Source organism: Melospiza georgiana, chromosome 3 (genome assembly GCF_028018845.1).
Source record: "Melospiza georgiana isolate bMelGeo1 chromosome 3, bMelGeo1.pri, whole genome shotgun sequence".
NCBI classification, from domain to species: domain Eukaryota; kingdom Metazoa; phylum Chordata; class Aves; order Passeriformes; family Passerellidae; genus Melospiza; species Melospiza georgiana.
In genome coordinates, this window is record NC_080432.1 from 89,462,972 (window position 1) to 89,485,554 (window position 22,583).

The 22,583-nt window shown below is 36.3% G+C and overlaps 1 protein-coding gene across 1 annotated transcript in view; it reads left to right on the forward strand.

Moving 5' to 3' along the window:
- The window catches only part of NBAS (NBAS subunit of NRZ tethering complex), a 160,057-nt gene that overhangs the window by 113,444 nt on the left and 24,030 nt on the right, over positions 1–22,583 (forward strand). The window contains exons 45-48 of the mRNA XM_058020301.1: positions 1,089–1,307; positions 1,554–1,756; positions 8,566–8,655; positions 10,929–11,124. Of these exons, the coding sequence (XP_057876284.1) occupies positions 1,089–1,307; positions 1,554–1,756; positions 8,566–8,655; positions 10,929–11,124 (708 nt within the window). The remainder of the gene's footprint in view (positions 1–1,088; positions 1,308–1,553; positions 1,757–8,565; positions 8,656–10,928; positions 11,125–22,583) is intronic.

Below are 22,583 nucleotides of genomic sequence, written 5' to 3' on the forward strand. Positions count from 1 at the left end.
AGTGTGGTTCGCAGCAATAGCACAAAAAACCAGGAGTAATCTATAGATCTTTCACTTGTGACTTTTTATCTAGGGAGTTTTACAGTATGTAAACTGTAAAGCTTTCCACTAAATAATGCTTATCAAACTTTTTATGGCTTTGGAAGTAGCTAGTTAAATTCATGCTGTAAACATCTCTTGGACTTTGTATGAATAATGCTGTAGCAGTTTATTTGCCTTCTTTTATGATAATTCATCTTATTTCCTATTCACTGTGTCATACAGATTTAAGCATTTTTATTCTATTCCTTATGTATTTCAACTTGAAAGTTAAAATTGTTTATGTCTTTGCTCAATATTGCAGCAACTAAAACACCTGATGTTAAAAGTACCCAATGCTTTGGGTTTAGAGTTCAGGCAGAGGACACTCCCACCCATTGGAGAGTATATTGCAAGCATTGTTAAAACGTACTTGAAGTTACAAATGAGCAAATCGTACATGAATATCTACAATCATACTTTAGACTTGGATTTGGACTTTGAGCCCAAGCTATGTCTGACAGAAAAGTCAGACTTTGTTTCAGTTTAATGCCTAGATACAGCTGGTTGTACAGGTCTTTAAAAGGATTTTGTATCGTTACTGTTTTGTATACCTTGGGCTTTGAATAGATTGATATAAAAATTCTCAGTCCTTGTGGGGTTTTTGCTTATGGTTATGGTCTTATATTTTAAACAGTGGTCTAAATCTGACAAAACTAATCTTAGGTGAGTTATCACTCAGTCTTGCAAAGCAATTCTCACACATCTCTCAGTGAAGAACTGGAAATGAAAGGTTATAAGGTGGCAGTCTACAAAAATAATATAATTAGGAAAAGAAGTTCATATGGTTTAAAATGAACATGAGTCAGTTAAAAGAAGGACAGCAGAAGAAAGTAAAGGAATACTGATCACTTTAATAAATGACAAGTCAGAAACAAAGTTGTTTCCCATTAAATACTTCATTTAGTTTTATGCTGTGTTGTGGAGCCACCTGACCTCTTGGCACTGCTGTAATACAAATAGTAGTGTACAGGTAATGAATGAATAAATAATTAAGCAATCTTTTTCAGCTGCCAGTTGAAGCCAGGATAGAAGTGACTAAGAAGGCTATTAAGGCAGTCAAACATCTTTCTGAGAAATCAAGAAAAAAAACTTCAGATAATGACATGAAAGATGCTGAAAACCCATCTGCTAATTATGAAGAAACACTGAATCATTTGCAACAATCTCTTGCTCATCTGGAAACACTCACTCACAGTTTTATCACTTATTTGAAAAGCAGCAAACAGGTAATGATTACTGATCAAGTGCTTGCTTTGAGTGTTACCATGACTAGCAGTGATAGACATCAATCTTCTGTCATATTTTATTAATGTTTTCTACCTTTGCTTTTGTTGACCTGGGTTTTGAAAATTCAGTTCCATCAATCTTTTTTTTTTCTCAGTATATGTTAATTCCTAGCAGAAAGGAAGACTGATACAGCCCTGTAAATAAACAGTACACTGATTAGTGTTCTAAAAACTGTCTGTTCACAGGATGCACTACAGAAGTACGGCTATTTATATGATCTGTCAAGATCAGAGAAAGAAAAAATCCATGAGCAAGCAGTAGCCATGTGTATAGATGGTCAGCCCCTGGACATGGTGCAGCAGTTGCTGCAGGTGGCTGTTGGAGATCTAGGCCTTTCTCCTCGGGATATTGTCCAATGTGCTATCAAAAAAATTGTAGGTATATTAAGGTAAGCACAAAACCTCCTTAACTAAGTATAAAAATCTTTATTCTGGATTTTTGAAACGTTTTTTCCCAATGTGAGTTGGTATGTTGGTTTGTTGTGATTTTTGTGTGGTTTTTTGGTTTATTTTCACAGAATACTTGTTTACTTTTAATGTCTGGATTTTGCAGTAAGAGGAAATCTTTTTGTTTATGTTTTTGTTTACCAATAATTTCATGTTATATTTTTATGAGTTGGGAAATCCTGAGCAATTTGAACAAAGACAGATAGAGCTTTACAGGCGCTTTTTAGTTAAAGCATTGGCTTTACAGCGTTGTTCCATTATGTGTATGTGCCCTTGGGAATTTTTGTAACATTTACAACAGCACATAATTCTTCCTGCTTAAACAGAGTTAAAAGGCATGTTTATTGGAAATAGTAACTCGTGCAGGTATTTGGGCAGCAGAGGCCTAGTAACAGCTTCTGCCACAACAGTGTGTCCTACCAGAAGTCATGTAATTTCCATCTTTGGAAAAACTTGCTGAGCCATTTCTAGGAGCTGGGCTTTTTTTGTGCTGGTTGGGTTTGGTTCATTAGAAATATTTTATTCCCCCTCATTTTTAAGGGAATGCAGGGAAGCAGGGAGGATAATTTTATATAATCCATTTTAAATTGAACAGATACTTCTCATTTAACTATTCATGCAAAACTCTATTGTGAAGTATTTCTGTTTCAAAGAGATGTATACATGCATGCATGCAATAAGTATGAAAGAGTATTCTGCTGTTAGATGTCTGGTAAATAATATTTAGCACTTCTAAGACCAGTTTAGAGAGATAAAACTTTGAGAATTTATCCTGTTGTTCTACATGCAGAAAAATTATATGGGCAGGATGATCTGAATGTATACACCAGGAATTGGAAAAGAAGTCTAGCATGGAAAGTTTGCTATGGCTCTACTGTTTCTTCAGCGTGCATGTATATATTATAGCAGATTGAAGTGCCACAGATGAAAAGAGGGTAGCCTGTCAAATTGTTTGCAGTCCTCTTTGGCAGAAAATTGATTTCTCCTGTCACTCACTTTAAGAATGTTCACAGCATCCCCAATGATGATAGAGCTTTTGCACAGCAACATAAGTAATAATCTTTCTTGTCTGGGTTTGTCCATTTGAAGAAGAATAATTTAGCTTTAGATAATAACTGTCCTGCTGTTCCTGACTAGCAGTGTGATGTATCTGGATACAAAGCTCACAAAGTCCAGTTATTTTGACTATAATGAATCTCATTAACATGCAGAGTATGACAAACCTATCAAAATTCTCCTTTCTACTCTGCTTCTTATCAACACTTTCCTGCAAACTGAAATTCTTGTTCTTTATTTGCATTGCAAGGCTGGGATGGCTGCAAGTTGATTTAAAGTTCTGGGACAGTGACTGTCTCCAGTAACTCCTATGCAGCGCTTGACTGGAAAGAGAGGAATGACTGTCTCATAGAGAAAAGTGTAGTGGCAAAGGTGGGCAAATGAGTTGGAAGTTTCAATTAAGATGGCTTGGTGTGTGTTGTGACCTTATGTGGTCAGTAGAAATGTTCCACTCCCACTCTGCTGCGTTTTTGGGAAAGGATGAGAAAGACAATTTTGATATCATTTTGATCAATGGAAGGTTTGTCTACTACAATTATAAAGAACATGAAGTGAAAATCTAGCATTGGCTAAAATAGGAAATACTTGAGACAGTATCCTCCCTATGATGAAATTCAGAAAGGGTTAATATTATAAAGTACTACATATAATCTAAATATAGGGAGGAATTAAAAGAAAGGTTGTTACTTGACATCTCTTAAGCCTGCTGGTATTCCTGTTGTTGTTATGAATAAAATTGGATTAATCTCTGTTTTATGCTCAGATGTTCACTTTCAAGATACAACACAAATTACAACATCTTGTTAAATACTTGCATTTCTACAATTAAAGAAGCAGTCTTGCCTGTGTAGCTGGGAAAGGCAAACTTTTACTTGATAAATGCAACATTTCAAGGGAGTACCTTTTTTAGGTTTATTTACTGGAGCTTTGATATGTTACACAGTGTGGTTATTTTATACAGTAGTTTTGAAAGAGATTTTGTTGGAAAATTCTTTCTTTGACAATTAACCTTCACAGTAGCAGCTGGAAGGCTGTGACACTGAACTTGGATTTCCTATAGCTGTGCTGACAAGGAATGTAATTAAGGTATTGCAAACATAAGTGGAGGAGGCCTGTATGGATGTGAAAAATTATGGTAGTGTCAGTGATTTGCCTGAAAATTAAGCAGCAGTCCACCACTTCTGTGACTGAAAATATACATCCTTTCTTTCAGTTGCATTAACTACAACCACCCTTCAAACACAGTAAAATATCTTTTGTTATTAGCACATATAGTCATTCTTGCAGAAGAACCTTCTAGAAAGTAATGTCTTCGTGAAAGCTGAAGTTACTTTTTGGCTTCGTTTTACAGCAGTGTATGATATGACAGGCTTAACAACTTTGATACCTTCTCTGAAACAGATTTTTTGTTAAATATAACATAGTTATTTGCCTAATCTAGCATTCTTAAATTTGTAAATCATTAAATTGCAATTTTAAGGGCATTTTTAAACTACTTTTGTCTCCATTAACTCTAGTTTTGGCACACAAAATTCAAAATAGAAACTCTTGTATTGGTATGTGTAAAAGCTCTCCACAGAGCATATTTTAATATTTTGCATGATTTACATATTGTGCACTTCCTTGTTTGCCTGTAGAAACAGCCACTATAAATAAAAATCAGTTGCCTCTTCAATAGAAACCATGAACTTGTGTAAACCAAAACAAAATATTTTAGCAACTATGGTCTCCTGATTAGTCTTACCTAAGACTCAATTTAATTCCTTGCCTATCCACCATCTCTGGCATGGTGGATAGGAAACATTCCATGATCCATGACTGCAGGCATGTCCATGGTTGGTCAGTCAGGAGAGACATTTTGTCTGTTGAAGACTTCATGGTTTCCTTCACCTGCTGCTCCTAGAGTTCTTCTCTTAGATGTCCACAGGGATATAGTGTTTTATGAAATTTCACCAGGCAGTGAGCAGGAAAGGTTTGGTGGAATTTTGAGTTCCTTGTTTAATGCCCGCTGTTTGTTGAAGAGGATAAATCCAGCTTTGTTAGAAAGAGTAGCTACATTAACATAGAAAAGAAAATCAGATTTTTTATTACCCCATCTCATTTGAGCAGAGGTAATATAGAGTAATTTTGTAACTTTTATATAATGATTTTGTGGTATTTTAGATGGAAATAATGGTTTACCATTAAGACATTTATCCCCAGCTTTGAATGGTAACACCATTAGCCTGTTATTTCCTTATTTTCCTCATATTTAAATATGACAAAGCACAATCAAAAGAAGGAAAATAAAGCTGGAGTATTTTGAATGAATACAGTAATTAGGTTAAAAATTTAGATTAAGTTAATTTATTCTTCCAAGTGTTCTTTGTACTTTATTCTGTTTGAGGAATGTGATTAAATATGCATCACTTTTTCTGACACTGAACTGAAATCAAAATAAGCCTTTATCAGTGTAATTACAGCAAGCTCATACCTAGGAGTTTTGAGGTGAACACTAAATCATGTTCTGTTGTTTAAAACATCCATAAAATAGCATATAATCTGTGTGGAAGACTAATCCTTCATTAATTATATTTGTTTCTGTTAGTAGCTGCTTATTTTTAATCATTAATTATTAAGAAAAGAACAAGGCAGTAATCTGTGGAAACTTGACAGGATTGTTTGTCTCAAGAGCTGTCATCTTTTTTTAGTTCCTCTAACCATTAGGCAGTAAAGGCAGTATTAAGCTTAAAAATGGATAGCTTTCAGTCTTTTTAGCTTTTTAAAAGATTTCCTTATTCTAGATAATTTTGGCTTACTGCTTAGATTAACCTTTTTTCTCCTTTTCCTGTGCTTAGTAAAAGACACCTGTCTGTGTCTGACAAACTTGAAGCTTCCTGTAAGTGTTCATACATCTGTTGTTCTGGAAAATCAACTTCACAGATGTATTGCCAGAAACACTGAATTTTTGTTTTGAGAAATGCCCATTATCTTTTGTAGATAGATTTCTTTTGACCCATTTTGGTTTGGTTTGGGTTTGTTTGTTTGTTTGGGGTTTTTTTGGCGGGAGGGGGGTGGGGTGTTTTGTTTAGGGTATTTTTGAGGAGCTCAGAGCCTGCTTGTGACAGGAGCTACCAACTTTCATTTCTGATTAGAGATGAAGGTTTTTTGAAGAGCAAGCGCTAGTACTGTCCAGAACTGATCTCGAAATTGAGAATACCCAAAATATAAGGTTTGCTGGTCAGTTTCCTTCGATATGGTGTTCATGTACACTAAACATAAGTGAGTGCAAGCAGAGCAGTAAGAACTCACTTTCTGTACACTGTACAATCACATAATAGTTTGGTCTGGAAGGAACCTTTAAAGGTTATCTTGTGCAACACCCCCTACAATGAGCATGGACATCTTCACCTAGATCAGACCACTCAGAGCCCATCCAATCTGGCCTTGAATGTTTCCAGCAAAGGAGCATCCACCACCTCTCTGGACCGTTTGTGCCAGTGTCACACCAGCCTCACTGTAAAACTTCCTTCCTAATATGTAGTCTGAATTGACTCTCTGGTCTGTCACCATTTTTTCTTATCATCCCCCTTCAAGTATTGAAGGGCTGCAAATGTCCTGTTTATTTCTGTTCAATACTCATTCTCTTCTTGGTGTGCAAGCTTTACAAGTATTCCAGTTTCCTTTTCATATGCCATGTTAATGCCCATTGTAGATGTGTTTTTATTACAAACTTAATTGAAAAAAGGGCACAAAAAATGGAAAATTGAAATCTGACCTGTAAACAAATCACTAACAAAATGGCTTATAAAAAGAGTGTTAATTAAGTGTCTTATATCTTTCTTCACTCTAGGGATAAATTTTTCTAGCTTTTTATGTTTTAAAAGAAATTGAAACCTCTCCTAATGCACGTAGCCAGTTGCATAAAATGATTTTTTGAATACTAGTCTGCCTTTTACCATTTCCACACTTCTGCCCTAAGGGTGTATTTTTTTTTCTTTTTCCTAAACAGAATGCTCAGTTCTGTTACATCTCCTTTCTGTGAAAATACACTTTTTTCTTCTTTTTTTGCCTTCTGAGGATGAAGTTTTTGGTAATGGATTTTATCTTTTGGAGACATATCATGTATCTGAGAGTTTAAAACCCTGAATATTTCTATATATTCTGTACTATAAATTATAATTTGGCTGTTTCCAGATATTCTGAAGATTTTTAGAAAAATATTGAGATTCAAACTTCACTCATAAAAAAGTTATTTAGCTTCCATATGCTAATACTGGTACTAAGAACAGCATTTTATCAGTCATATGTACAATGTATTTTTTGAAGGCAGTGTTATCTGCCTTCTACGCCTATTTCAAACTTTAGAAGTGCAATATAATAATATAAAATGAGCATGCTAAATTTTCATCATGCAACAAATCATCTTGCATCTGTTCTGAATAGACTCATATTGATTTTTAATCCAGTGTTGTTCACTGGAGTGGTGCCCACTTACTAAGAAAATAGGAAAGATGAAAATTCTAAATGCAGGAAGACATTAAAGGTTATAAAGATTTAGGTCTCTATTCTATATGATATAATCACTGTCCAGGAAATATATCTATCTTTCTGATGTAGTAAATGACAAAACTGTAAATATTCTCTAACTCTTGACAAAAAATATTTTGGAATATCACAGTTATTTTTGCACATTACTATCAGCTGTGTAGTATTTTGGCTTTAGATGGAACAGTCAAATTAGTCTGGGCATGTGTTTGTTATTGGAAAGACCAGATCTAGGAAGAGGCTGACATTTTTCATATCAGAAGAGCTTTGACATGGTGATGACCTATGGAGAAAATACCCTTTTCCCTGGGTTTTTCAAATCATCTGCAGTCAGATAACTTGGTAACTATTTGTCTTTTTTTCTCTCTCTTGAATGCAGCTTTGACAAAGTAAGCCAGGCAAAGCTGTTGTTTTTCCAGTTCATCCAGGCATCATTGCTGCTCAAGTGGTTTCCATGGGGAGACAAAGGGCAAAATCTGTCCCTCTCTCAGCACTGAGTCTGTTTAATGGAAAACCTTAGCTGAAAATGTCACTTTCATTGAGTTAGGAGCAAAGCTTGCTTTCCTACCAGAGTGGCTTTGAGTTGTATGTTTGTTTCTTTTTGCACCCAATTTTTACAACCTTTTAACCTCCAAAAGAAAACTGTATTTTAACTGAAACATCTTGGGATGGGAGTGGTGGACATTTTTCGATTCCTCTGTGCACAGAAGCTGCTGTTCCATGGTGGCTTGACCCCAGAGAAATCAGCAGATAGGATACTACTAACTCAGGTTCCAGTTGAGCAGATTTAAGCCAACAGAGATGCTGCAAGAGGATTTGGACAGAAAGTATGGTGACATTTATTTATAACTTTTAGGTCCATTTAGTTCATATTGATCTTTAAAGTGGTGAGATTACAAGTGAATATTCTGCTGACCTAATTAATCTGTGTTAGAAGCACTAAACTTTAACTGTGCTTTTCCTTTCAAGTTTCATTTAAGAGTTCTAGTATTTTTCCCATTCTTGTTGGTGTTTGCATTACTCCGACATAAAAATAAAGCTGCTAGTTAAGAAGCGAAAATTGAACATTCTTATAATTATTGAACAATTCATATAAATACTATAAGTGCAAAAAATGAGATATGGTATTAGGGACCATTTTAATTGTAGCTTTGTCTTCCCTTAATAGTGGAAATGGTGACTCATCTACAACAGAGAAAGATCCACTCAGAGTCCTTGAAGGTATAATTTCTGCAGTGCATGCAAGCGTTGAAAAAGGGTAAGAGCTTCCTGTATGGATTCTTTGGGTGAGACTTTGAAAGATGCTTCTCATGAAATCTTTGAAGGTACAATACTGAATATGGATGATTTTTCTTCATGGATATATATAATGGGTTTGCACTTAATTTTCTAAGACTTTATTCTGGAACAGGCTATCATTTTTCATGTTAGAAGTCTGAGCCCTGACAGAAGCCTTTACTTGATCATTTGGAAGAAAGCACTGAACCTAAAATTTAGATAACTGTGTGTTATAGTGAAATGAGAAAATGGTTTTTCAGCTGTGACTGCTGCAGATTGTATATCTACCAGGAGCATGTCACTGCTTTTGTTTTAATTTAGTTGATAAATTGCAAATTATAATGATTCACTTTCAGATATCGTAATTTAGATATCTAAGTTTGTCCATATTTGTAAACTATAGTGCAGAAATAATTTCCCAAATGCTGTATGATGCTTCACCACATTTTTTTCTCCTCTTTTGGTAATGTCCTTACTTCAGATCACATAATGGCCTCTATGTCTCACTGACATTTTCCATTTCACTTCCTGTAAAGAAAAGGAAGAAACAAAAATCCTTTTTTTTACCCCCAGATGTACAAATGAAGAATTCATGTATAATAATGATAATAAGATTCCCTACTTTCTGGTCGCCACACAAAAACAGTTACACTATTTTTTTGAGGCTTCTGCAATGAAACTAAATGAGTTCAATGTTGGATACTGAAGTAGACTGAATTGATGTAAAGATTTGCTGTAAATATAATTTGCAGTATTCTAAGTTATAAAGGACAAGTCAGTACTATTTTATTCTGAGATACACTTCCTGGAGTCTTTTATTTGTATACTTCATCAACATTTAACTGCTGAAACAGTAATCTGGAGTGAAAGTAATTACGATTGCGAGAGACTGTTTATATTCCTTTAAATATTTATTTATTAACTTAAAACTCAGCTACTCAATTTATGAAACAGAAATATTTTCCTCAGGAATACATATGTAAGCCTCAAGTGCACGCTCTACAAACTCTTGAAATATTCCAGCAAGTCCCTTTAATTCCCAGACTTTTAATTTACAGTTTGAATGCCTCCTGTTCAGCAAAGGCATGTCTAATTCAGCTGGAGTTCTGTGCTAACAGCATCATTCAGACAATATTAAGCCTAAGTAAAATTGAAATCCCTGTAATATGAAAACCTCACATGTCAATGTTTATTATTTCATAGCTGCAGGACAGGTTAACTTGGTATTTTCTGTTTCATATTACTTTCTCGACTGTCTTGTTAAGACAAATAAGGGAACATTAGTTACAAATCACATTCCACCAGGAGCCCCTTGCTCGGCTTCTTTTTTTAAGAAAAAAGTTTGCTTGAGTTTGAAACATTACTGAAAGTTAAAACAGCATTTACTCATTTGGTATCTGTTAGTTTTTAGCCTCCAAGGGACAGCCCAGATTATTCTGTCTCCAGCTGTGAACTGCTTGGTCAGTTCATGGTGATCTGTGAACTGTGAATGCTTCCACACAGTTAAAATGTATTTGATAGAATTCACTTTCTGAATCAAATTATTTACTTAAGAGTTTTCCTAATTAACAAAGTCTGACCCTGAAACTTAGGAGTTTTAACATCTCTTTTTTTTTTTTCTTTTTAAGGATTTTGAATTTATTACAATCATTATCATGCTAAGAACTTAGAATGATCAAGCTGGCTAGAGATGGTACAGGAAAAAAAAAAAATAGGACTAGAGCTGTGAATAGGAGAAAATAATTTGTGTGTGTGGATTGGAAAGAAAGGGCTTTTAAAGGAAGAAAAAGGGTGCAAGGTGACAGTATGAATAAGCATTCCAAGATAAGTGTCATACTAAAAATGTAAGCATTCAAGCTGGTTTTCCATAAAATCAGATGGTGTGGTAGTACAGGCATCAGTCAGGCCTGTACCACCCAGACCCCATGAAAAGTCTTGGACTTCCAGATGCTGAAAGCCAGCACCACTGTATGGTACCAGGGTAGTTTATGGGAGAATATGTAAGTCTACAGATGGATTCCTATGGTATTACATGGTTGTTTGAAGTCCAGGAAAAGTTCTTCTGCCACACAACTATGCTCCTGGTTTACAAGGGTTGGTTTTCCTGCAGCCTCACAGAGGTCAGAGCTTCCATTTCCTGGTGTTAGGTATTTCTTACAACCTGAATGTGCTTTTTAAGTTTTAAAAACGCATGTAGTATTTTCATTATGATTATTACCTGAGACTGTTTAACACAGTATTATTTAATTACAGGGAGAAAATAGTTTCTTCAGATGACCTTCTGGAGTGGTTGAGACCTTTCTGTGGTGATGACTCCCTGCCAGTGAAGCCTCGCATCAGGGTATTGCAAATTCTGGAGCAAGCCTTCCATCTCAGTGATGAGGATAGCAAGCTGCTTGTGTACTTCAGGACACAGGCTGTTCTCAGAGCCTGCTGGCCTGAAACAAAGGTATTAATACTGATTGCTGCAAATTACAGCATTAAACTGTTTTGTGTGTGAGGATTACATAATGGATCACTGGTCTGCAGTATATGGTTGTGATGCATCCTGCTGTCTGGAAAGTAATCCTACTTTCCTTTTTAAATCAAACTTCTGATACATTCTGATTCTTTGGAAAACAAAGTTACATAAAAGTAAAGGACTTGTCTAATTTTTGTTTAGGATCAGGAGTACATGATACTGAACTTGATGAAACACTAGTGATTTTCCTCCATTTCAAACATTGACTTTGATGTTTTTGTACCTTCTTTCTTTTCTGACCATTTTTTTCTGTCAGTTTTATCTTCCCTCTTTATCTTCTACTTGGTGTCACATTTTGCTCAGAATTAGAATGATAATTACTGGCCACTGGCCAGACTCTTTTAGTCTTGAGCCTTTAAATATTATTGTATGAATGTGTAGCAGTCTTGAAATCATGTGAAATACCTCTTGCTGCATGTAGAATTGTTCAGAAGCAGAGTTACTTTTTGTTCATTTTCTACGTGCCTCTCCCTATGCCAAGACCTTATAGAACAAAAATAGAATATTTCTAATAGTTCCCAAAAAATCTATGAAACAAACCCACTTTATATTCATATAATACAAAAGCAATATCTCAGTTTTGACTTGCTGTGCTAAATTCATCCAAGGGAACAATCCTAATAAAAATCTTAAAAGGAAAAGAAAGTACTTATCTCTTGGTTTCTTTGGAAATTACTTTTTCTTTTGTATTTACAGTAATACCAGCATTTAACTCCTCAACTACTATGCAGGTGTCTGTCATTGGATTCTTCATTTCACTCCTTTGTCAGTATTTGTGTTGCCTGTGACCTGCTTTCCAATTCAAAATAATTTCCAATTATAAAACATTCAACTAGAATATGTCTTAAGAAAACAAGATAGAGGCAGATAATAGCTTTCAGCCATGTTTGTAGAAGACAGAAAAAGAACCTGTATTTGACAGAAGCCTTATGAGACTCATTACAATTGTGATTTCACTTTAAATATTTATCAAAATTTTATTTTCTCCCATAATTTTGTATGTCAGGATGTATAACTTTGCAAAGAGAAACTCTCATCCATTTGGTTACAAAACCTAATTTTAAGACTTAATTGAATGCATTTCATATGCTGCTGTCTCATGTGTAGCTCACTGCCCACCAGAGCCCCCAGGGCTCCCTCAGCAGAGGTGAGACAGCCACAGCTGTGCTGTCCCCACCTGTGCTGTTCCAGGAGCAGTACAGCTGTAAAACCTTGTGCAAATTTTGCTGCCTCACTCTTCCAGCCTGTTCAGGCCTCTCCAAATAATCAGCTACTTTCGGTTTCCTGAAGGGATTTATAGAATACTCCTAGTTTCAAGCAGGAAAACCTGGTTTTCTTTTTGTGAGGGAAGAAGTTTGTACTGGCTGAGCAACAGTTCATCTGCTCATCATAGAGTCGCTGATCACTTCAGTGCTTCACACTTTTCCTGATGAGTAAGCAAGTAGTGCAAGAAGACGTGTAATAAAGCTTGAAAAATGCACTAGATAAGCTCAAAACTTTCAGAGATAACTGTATGAAAATATGTACACAACACCATAATACTAATTTCTCTTTATATACTATTTATTGTTTAGCTGAGTGTAGAATTAACTTTCCTGCTTAACAATAGTGAGAGCAGTGCTTAAATGTACATACATAGAAATCATTGGTTATGCACCCCAGTTTCTGCTACAGAGTGCAATTATAAGAATCCTATTGGAATATATTAAAAGTGATTCTCATTTTCATGTCAGCTCAAGCTCAGTGTGGTTGATAAGAACCCTTTCTTTGCTTCAAATATTTTGTGCTAGGTAACTAATGTGTTATTAGACAGCACAATCATGTTGGCTTGTCCATTTGATACCTGTCACTGAAAGTCAAAGTTCTTCACAAATGTCCAAGAAAAGAAATAAGTGGTCTTAGATGTATTTATTTTGGATTTTTTCCTCTTCTAGTCAGCTGATTGTCAAATGCAAGTCTACAAACTGATACGAGAAAAGCAATTGATGGCCTTGTTTAAGGTCTTACTAAGTTTGCATATTTTGTGAACTAACAAACAAGGAAAATATAATCATAAAATGACAGATTGAAAACTATACATTTCCCAGTCCTTTAGGTATGTTAGTGGAACAAGAACACTGCAGAAGTCAGTGCTTACATGGTTGCTGGAAAGCAAAGAGAGAGGTTTCTGTATGAGCCTTGGCAGAGCATTATGGTTAAGACACAATTTTCTCATGCAGGTTCACACTTCAGGTACGAAGACCTTTAAAAGCAACCCTGTTTATACAGGAGGGAGTATTGAAGGACAGCTTAAAAGTTTAATCAGGTTGCTGAGTAATCCTGGAAGAAGTAGTAAACAGGAGGAATCTCATCTTTCAAACTATGTCAGTCTGCCTGCCTTGTCTGTAGGCATCACTTTCACTAGTATCACTACACCTTTATCAATTTGGTCATCCTTTCTCATCCAGAAAAATAATTTTAAAAACCAATCACATCTTAAATAAGTGGGGAGGGAAGGAGCTGTGGATTGAATGCTGGTTTTAGATTTTATAGGAATGTATTTAAAGGTTGGTTTTCAGGGCTTTTTAATGAACTTTAGATTGCAAATAGGTCAAAAATGCATTCATTATCTTGCTTCCAGATTGTTGTATTATTACTTGTGTGGCATTTCTTACATGCTTTTGGGGGATCCCTCTTCTCCTATAGCAATCCTTGGCACAAAAAGGGACAGCAGATATTATAAAGTATGAATATGGATTTCTATTTAATAAAGATAATTTTAATGATATTGCAGTGTTCAATTACCAGAAAACGTGTGAAAGCCACCCTCAGTGTGCCTACTAATCCTCTTAGACAGGCTTTGCATACATCAAGGAGGGACTTAATATTTAATTATGCTCTAGGTGCTGTAAGTAGTGGTCCCACAAATCAATGTGCTGGGAAACAGGCCAGCTCCTACAAAATTAAAAATGTACTTTATGGAAGCAGCTACCTATCAAACATTCAGAAACACAGTGATTTCCAGTTCTCTAATGATTAGTTAACAAAATTAAAAATTCAGGGGTCCTCATTTTTCAAAGGCTTGAGAGTCTTTAATTCACATTCCAGTAGCATCCCACGCTATGGAGGAGGAGGAGGCATGCCTTGTTTTAATCCCCTTGATGAATTTTATCTGAGCTCTTCAGGTTCTGTAATTTTCTAGTTAACTGGTGCATGAAAAATATGGGTCAAAATACTGGCTTTTTCTATATTAAAAATGTTGGAGGGGGAAGAAAGACATCATTTAGAATGTTGGTATCAAAATTTATCTTTATTCATCTAAGATGGGAAATCCATTTCTTTTCAAATAGTATAAAAATATAGTCTGTAATGACTCAGTAGTGTCTAACGAGCCTGAAGTGTCAGCTAACAGGTTGTGTGTTTGTAGTTAGCTGTTCAGCTCAGTGACCAGTTACAAGGCATAGGTTACAGAAATGAGCTGGGGTTTGCCTCAGGAAGTTACAGGGGCACTAAAAAGCTTCTGGAAGTACACCAAGGCTTACTTTCATATACAAAGTTATTCATTGTGAAGCTTCTACAAAACACACCTTTTCTTAAAAGGATTGTTTCATTATTATGCAAATGCAAAATGTAATTACTACTTGCATGCCACTTAAATGCAAATAGCTTTGTCATTTAGAGAAGGTAATCTCATTTAGCCTTCTCCCTCATATTGTTGTATTATAGTTTTTTCATGATCTTGGGGTATAGAGAGCTGCTGAGGGCTAAATGGTTTTGAAAATTTGAAGGAATGTCTATTAAGGATTTAAAAGTGTAACTTTGGGCGCTTCTCTTATTTATTTTTTTCTAAAGTTTAGCTTTGAAATATTGACAGATTAATTGGTGTTGTGTGTGTGGGATGTGCCCAAAACATTTTCCTTCTTTCCTGCCTGTCTGGCAGTTGATGTATGGCATATGCAAACTTGTGTCTCAGCAACCTCAGTAATGTCTGCATTGACTTTCCAAGAGCTTGGGGTGACTGTCAAGACTCCGTTGCTGCTTTGTTCAACTTTTAACCCTGTTAATGAAAAATGATGTTTCTTCATACTAGTTCCTTGAGAAAAGTCTCAATGGGAATATCAATGTCCAGTGATTTTCATCTTTTTCCCATTTCCTCTTCTTATGTCATAGATTTAAACATGAGAAGTCCATTTTGTTGAAGCCATTTATCAGGTAACAGTGGAACGTGTATTTAGTTTGATCTGGCAAAACACAAGGGAAGGAGCTGTATCTGTTTTATCCTCAGCCATCTTTTATTTGTGAAAAATGCTTAATTAGAAGGAAGATTTATGTTCCTATCAACTCTGAGTCAATTTGTTATGATGTTGTTTGTAATTCTAGAGACATTGTTTCTCTGCTGGTAATGCATAAAAATTAAGCTTAAGAAATTTAATTTAAGTTTTAATTAATATTTTAAAACACTAATTTCCACTCCTTGAAGATGCAATTCATCCATATGAAAACATGTGATTTTTTTTTCAGGGAACATAAATTGTAGCGTGTATGATTAATTAAATACTTTTAGATGCAAATGAAATATTCTCCATTAACTACACAAGTATAGCTGATGACACAAAGTGTAGAGAAAAGCAGCAGTGTGAGTGCACACAAGTTTTGAATTGAGCCCTGGGCCCTGCAATGCTCTCTGACCAGTAGCAGTGGCTTCAAAGGAAGATAAGAATGTTCTGGAGTGGATTGATGGGGGATCATTCACTTTCTCTCATAGGTCTTTTGTAATGAAGGTTTAAGTGCAGAATGGTTGAAACAGTGTATAATCAGTTTTGATCCCAGAAAAATTAAGAGCTTATTAGCAATATAATCAGACTTCTGTTATTCTATTTCAAAGAAATCAGTGGATAAACTGTGATTCAACCTTGGGTATCCCCTGCTAAATTTTCAGCCTTAGAACACACCATGCATCACTGAGCACAAAACATGCTGAAACTTTGTGAAGGAGGGATGCCATCCAGAGGGACCTGGACAAGCTCAAAAAGTGGGCCCATAGGAATCTCATGAGTTTTACAAGATCAAGTGCTGGTGCTGCACCTGGACCAGGGAAAGTCCTGGTGTCATCCTGGGGGATGAGCAAACAGATCAGAGCAGCCCTGCTGAGAAGGACTTGGGGGTGCTGTGGGTGAGAGGCTGGACATGACCCAGCCATGTGCCCCTGCAGCCCAGAAAGCCAAACGTGTCCTGGGCTGCATCCAAAGCAGTGTGGGCAGCAGGGGAGGGAGGGGATTCTGCCCCTCTGCTCTGCTCTGCCCTGGTGAGACCCCACCTGCAGGACTGCACCCAGCCCTGGAGTCTCCATGAGCAGAAGGCTGTTGGAGTGCATCCAGAGGAGGCCACCAAGATGATTTGAGGGAGGGAGCACCTCTCTTGCGAGGAAAGGCTGAGAGAACTGGGATTGTTCAGCCTGGAAAAGAGAAAGCTCTGGGATGACCTAAATATGGCCTTCCAGCACCTGGAAGGAGTCACCAAAATAGATGGAGAAGGACTTTTTATAAGAACCTGAAGTGACAGGACAAGGGGGAATGGCTTCAGACTGGAAGAGAGTAGGTTTAAACTAAGTGGTAGAAAAAAAATCTTTACTACGGTCGTGGTGAGGCACTGGAACAGGTTGTCCTTAGAAGTTGGGGTTGCCCCATTCCTGGGAGTATTTTAAGGCCAGCTTTGAAGGGGCTTTGAGCAACCTGGTCTAGTGGAAGGTGTCCCTGCCCATGGCCGGGGTGTTGGAACTGGATGCTTTCTAAGGTCCCTTCCAACCCAAAGCATTCTGTGGTTCTGTAACTTAACCTTTTTATGTGATTTGTTAAGTTTTGTGGTTTTTTAGGATATTAAAATCCATAAAATCAAATTTTTTATTCACTACACTTTTTCCCTTATTCTGTTGTTTACTCTCAGTAACCAATTCCAGTCACACCTCCTCCACAGCTTTTTCTCTCCATAAGTATCCTCTCCTCTATCTCAAAACCCACTGTGATATGTAGTACGCCTCCTGAGAAAGGTAATTGGAGAAGTGAATATGCTGTCCTTGTGGAAATTAAGACTCCATGGTTATGCATCCCAGCACCTTGATTGCTCTCTTGACTTCATCTGTACATCAACCAGAGGTCTCTGGATTTCATTCAGCGAGGCTCAGGTTACTGTTTTGACTTGATTAGACTAATTTAGCATATTTTAAAATGCAGTAGTGTTACCATTGTTACATTTTATTTGCCATCATAGAGTCATTTACTTACCTAAGACTTTTTTTAAAGTCTTTTGGAGGTTTCTTTTGACATAAACTAGCCTTGACAGTCATTTGTCTGTGTTTTTGTCTTTTCCATGCTTGCAGTCTCCCCAAAACATAGTTTATGTAAACAAGGAAGCAGCCATAAACCCATGAGAAATTCTACTTTTTACCTTTACTATTTGGTTATAAACCGCTTTTTTTTGTTTACATTTTTGTTTTTTTTCCTCTTAGTAGATTATGCCCTTCAATGTTTCTAGTCAGGAATGTAGTTCTAAGCTCTTTGAAAATATAAGTAAATTGTAAAACTGTTTTTCTTTAGGCATTTTTAGTGTTAGTATTTTAATGAGTGTGTTTTTATTAATAACTGTGACAATAGATGCTGTCCTTTTTTCCAAACAGTTTTCTTATTCCATCAGCCATTGTGCTTGTTGACAATTCTTATTTAGAGATCTGCAAACTCTGTATCATCTGTGCCCTCACTCAGGTATTCTTAAAATAGTTCTTACTTAATAGGAATTTGTGATATTTCATGTTGATTGAGAGAGTGAGGGGCTCTTTTTCCACATTGCTGCTATTGTTACTCAGGGACCCAGCTATCAAGACTGTGACTGCATCAACTACACCAAATAAAAAAGAAAACCACCAACTGCCATGCTTCTGTAATGCCATTTGGTATGACAGGTGCTGCCTGCCCTATTCAGATTATTTTTATGGCTGCAGCAGAGCTACTCACTTATTTCAGTTTTTACAACTTAAATAATTTTGTGATAACCATCCACCTGGTATTTTATTTGCTCCTGCCTAGATCATAACAACAATGAAGGAATTCTTCTTCTTTTTTAACTGGAAAGAGTTATAATACTGAAAGAGTTAAAATACTGAAATAACTGGAGTTGACAACAGTCTTCTGTTCCTGTAAGACAGTGTCTTAGTTTAGTTGGAGTCTTTCTTTTTAGAAATATATCTTTGACTTTTCTAGTCCTGCCTATTTGCAGGAAGATGTTTTGGAAGTACTAATTCTGAGAATGTTTCACTTACACGTAAACAGCTTTTAGAAGAATTTTTCTTTATTAGCAAGAATTGCAGACTTTGGTTATCAAGACAGCAGTTATGCATAGGGGTGAATACTGTGAGCTTGTGGATGCTGCTTGATGGTAGTGATGATTAGAAGGGAAAATTAGAAACCACGTGTGTATGATATGAAGGAAATGGCTGAAGCTGAGTTAACAGCTTAAAAGACATCTATAAAGATGAAAATCTTGTAATTTCTGGGCTGGATCTTCTAATGCTGTTGTCTGGTCTGTTATTTATATAATATATAAATTCTGAATTACAAAACAACGATTAGTAGTTGATGCATACACAGAAGATTACTTAACGTGCCTGTGAGTCACTCATGTTGCACAGGTGTTAGTTTTAACTATACATGCATCCAAATTTTTACATATTACCACACACCTGGTCAAGATACAATTTAAATAATGTGTGTTAGTCCTGTCTCTTTCAGTTCCATCTAGCTAGCTATAGGAGTCTTTCAAAAGCATCTTTTCATTATTTGCTGTTATTCTCCCTACCAATATCTATGTACAGTCCTCAGAGGTTTTCTCTGTACTTGCAGATTAGGACATAGTCTCCTGCAGAATACAAATGAATGGATTTTGTTTTCTGCACGAGTTACTCATTTTTATGCATTAGGCAATACATTTGTGTTTATTGAATCTATATGCATTTCTTAGTGAGCTGCATATGAAGCAGATAAGGAATTAAACAATATATAAATCACTTCAGAAGAAAAAAGTTCTTGAGTATTTCTATAAGAACTCAACATGTGGCTGAGCCTTAGTTTGATTCATCACCAGTAGGCTTCTTGTTGATTTGTTTTTTTAACTTGAATCTCATAACTTGCATGTCTTGTACACTGGCTTTAATTTAAGCAGGATTTTACCTGTTCTATTGTGTGCATCTCTTTAGTTTCTGCATGCAGCAAGCTTGCATATGTGCTCAGAATTCAGTAATAGTTTTAATATGTGAAGCCCAGCTCTCAGGAAAGTGCAAGAACGCCTGACTTCAGAGTTCTTCCTCCTCTGGGATATAAGGCACGGGTTGTGAACAGTGAGTTTGTTCATGCAAAACCCTTGATTTCAGTTTTAATTTTGAATTGATTGCTTTAAGATTGTAGTTTTGATAGCAGACACTTCCCTCTGCTCTGTCTGCCAGTGTTTATGCCTTTCAGTCTAGGTCAGAGCCGCCCCTGGTCAGCGAGTTCAGCTCCTGGCCCTGCACAGGACACCCCAGGAGTCACAAGTCACACCCAGTGCCTGAGAGTACTGTCCAAACACTTCCTGAGCTCTGTCAGGCTGGTGCTGTGCCCACTTCTCTGGGGAGCCTGTTCCAGTGCCCCAGAGAACCTTTTCCTAATATCCAGTCTAAACCTCCCTGACACAGTCCTTGGAATGTGGTTGGGGATTTTTGTATTTTTTTATTGGTTGGTTTTGTTGTTTTTAAGTAACTATCCCTTAATAAAACTTACTTTGCATTAACTGGGAAAACTCCATAAGCATAGCCTCACAAAAAGCTGCTTTCAAGTAAGGGAATTTAATCTGCAACAAACTGGATCACGTTTTAGCTGTTGTGTTTTTTCATTAAACAAGAGCTAAATCCTGTCATTATACAGGAGCATTTTGTGAGGCCAATGAAACTGGTTTTTAAAGTTGCCATGTCTCAGCTGTGACTTACTACCACATAAACTTCCATTTACCAAAATGTGTTGAAAGTAGAATTATCAAAGTGTGAACTAGGCTAGATAGAGAAAGCAAGATCAAAACAGCCTATTCAACTCTGACAGGCTCCTTTGCCCTTGACTTTCTCCATCCTGTTTATCCTGGCCCATATACTGGTGGACCAGTGGCTGAATGATATTGTGGTTTGTTTTTCCAAGCCTGTTGTTAGTCTCCCCAGCCTGACCCTGTTGTGTCCTGGAGGATTTTCCCCTCAATCACGATTTACAAGATGTTTAATGTGGATTTTTTAAAAAGAAATCCTAGTTTAGAAATAATGGGATGCTGGTGTATGTTGCAGGGTATAGCACTTTTGGTTTTGCCTTGAAAAAGGGTTTATTGTTGCTCTAGCATGTGAAAATCTTGAACAAGATGTTTAAATACGTGCTTGTGGTTTTGCATTGTTTCACAAGTATATAATGTGTCTAGCATCAAAGCTGATAGGATTTCTAACATCTTGAAACAGTTTGAAGATGATGAAATCAATAACAGCCTTTAAAAACTCCTAATCTTACATGTGCAGAGTCAGTAGCTGTGCAATTTCAGCAAGAGTTGTATAGTGTTGAAGATTGTGTTTGGTTTTTGGGTTTTTTTGACTGATTTTTGCCATTTGTGTTCATATTAGGAATAATTGACTTTAAAATTTCTATTTCACTTGTAATTTTATATGTCCTTTGTAAAAAGCTTTTGACTTTGCAGCCTTGTACTGGAGGTAGGTTTCAGTAACTTACATTTGTGCAGACTTTCAGTAGCTCCATAGATACCAGCAGAGCAGGGAATGACAGATTACAGCCTGTCAAAGGAAGGACTGCTTTCTCCAGTGGCCAAACCCTACTGGCCTGTTGTATAGGAAGGACAGTATTTTCTTTGCTGATTTAGTTAATTAGATTGTGAGCTCTTTGGGGCAAGGCTGCTGAATTTTTGAGCCGTGGACAGCACATCAAGATGGCAGTTACAGGAATGCAATCAAATTGCTACCAATCCTTTTAGTTGTTGTTTATAAACCACGGTAAGCCCTGTCTAATAAGTGGAAATTTTAGCATCAGTGTTCCCTATTTCAAATTTGAATAAAATCTTTGATGTCACATCTGCCTATTACTTTGAGATGCAGCACAGGTAAATTCTCTATCACTACAGCTTGGGCAGGGGGGTGGGGAGATGTATGAAATCAGCATTTTAGAAGGAAGTTCTGAGAAATTGCAGAACAATTGTCTATTGTAGCAATAAGGGACCAGTCAAATGCCTGCTTAGTGCTTCTATTTTGAATGCCATTTTAATTCAAATTTATGCTGCAGTGTTGAACATGAACATATTTTGAAATACTTACATTTACCATCTGGTAGATGTAATAAAATTAATGTTATAATCATGTAAAACAGTAAGATTTTGGTTGCATTCCTTGGTAATGGTAAATTTTTCTGCCTTGAGGACAGGGAGTTGCTTTTAAGCATGGATATAGCTTTTCTCAATAAGCAAGCAATTATAGTGGAAATATTTTTTTCATTTCATTTATAAACATCCTTATAATTTATCTCCTTTGTAGTCAGCAAAATCTGTTGATGAAAGCTGTGGCTCTGTCACACTGACACAGAGTAAAAATTGAATTTCCAGAATAGATACCAGTGGGCAGAGAGAGGTCGGAGTCTGTCTGCATTAGTTTTCCTGCTCACCATTCTCATACAGAAATAACATTTTTCTGTTATCTCAGAGGAAGGAGAGAGTTGAATTGACTGGATCTTTTTATTGGCATTTCCATTTTTTTTTCAAACAAAAGGCACTCTCATCAACCAAGTCAGTCAGCACCAGATTGTCAAATTAAATAGCATTAGCAATAAAGCATTTACAGGTCTATCAGATGTGTCTGTCCTGTTGGATCAGGAGACCATTACATTAGTGGATATCTGTAACTTAAGGACACAGTTCAGATACAGCGACATTTCAAAGTTGCTGTAAATACTGGTTTTAACTTTGATTTCAGGAGTGAGATAATGTACCAAACTGAACCACTGATTATGCAGTGTTTTAGTTTGGTACATTATCTCACTCCTCTGCCATGCCAGAGGCTTTTTTTTAATCAGTCATGTGTGATTTCCACAGTTTTATTAAACTTCATCATTCTTCAAGTGCATCATCTTACAGTTTCTGTAAAACTTTAGGTTTCCAGAAGCTACATAACTAACTTGTGAGGCAACTTTTCATATTTGGACTCCTTCATCCATACCATAGGTGATGAGTATGAATCAAATAACAAATCTGTAGAATAACATTATGATTCAAAACTTAGTGCATTGAAAGTCGATAAACTGAGTGCCTTCAACATTTTGGGCATCTAATAGGATCTAATCTGTGAGGAAAGA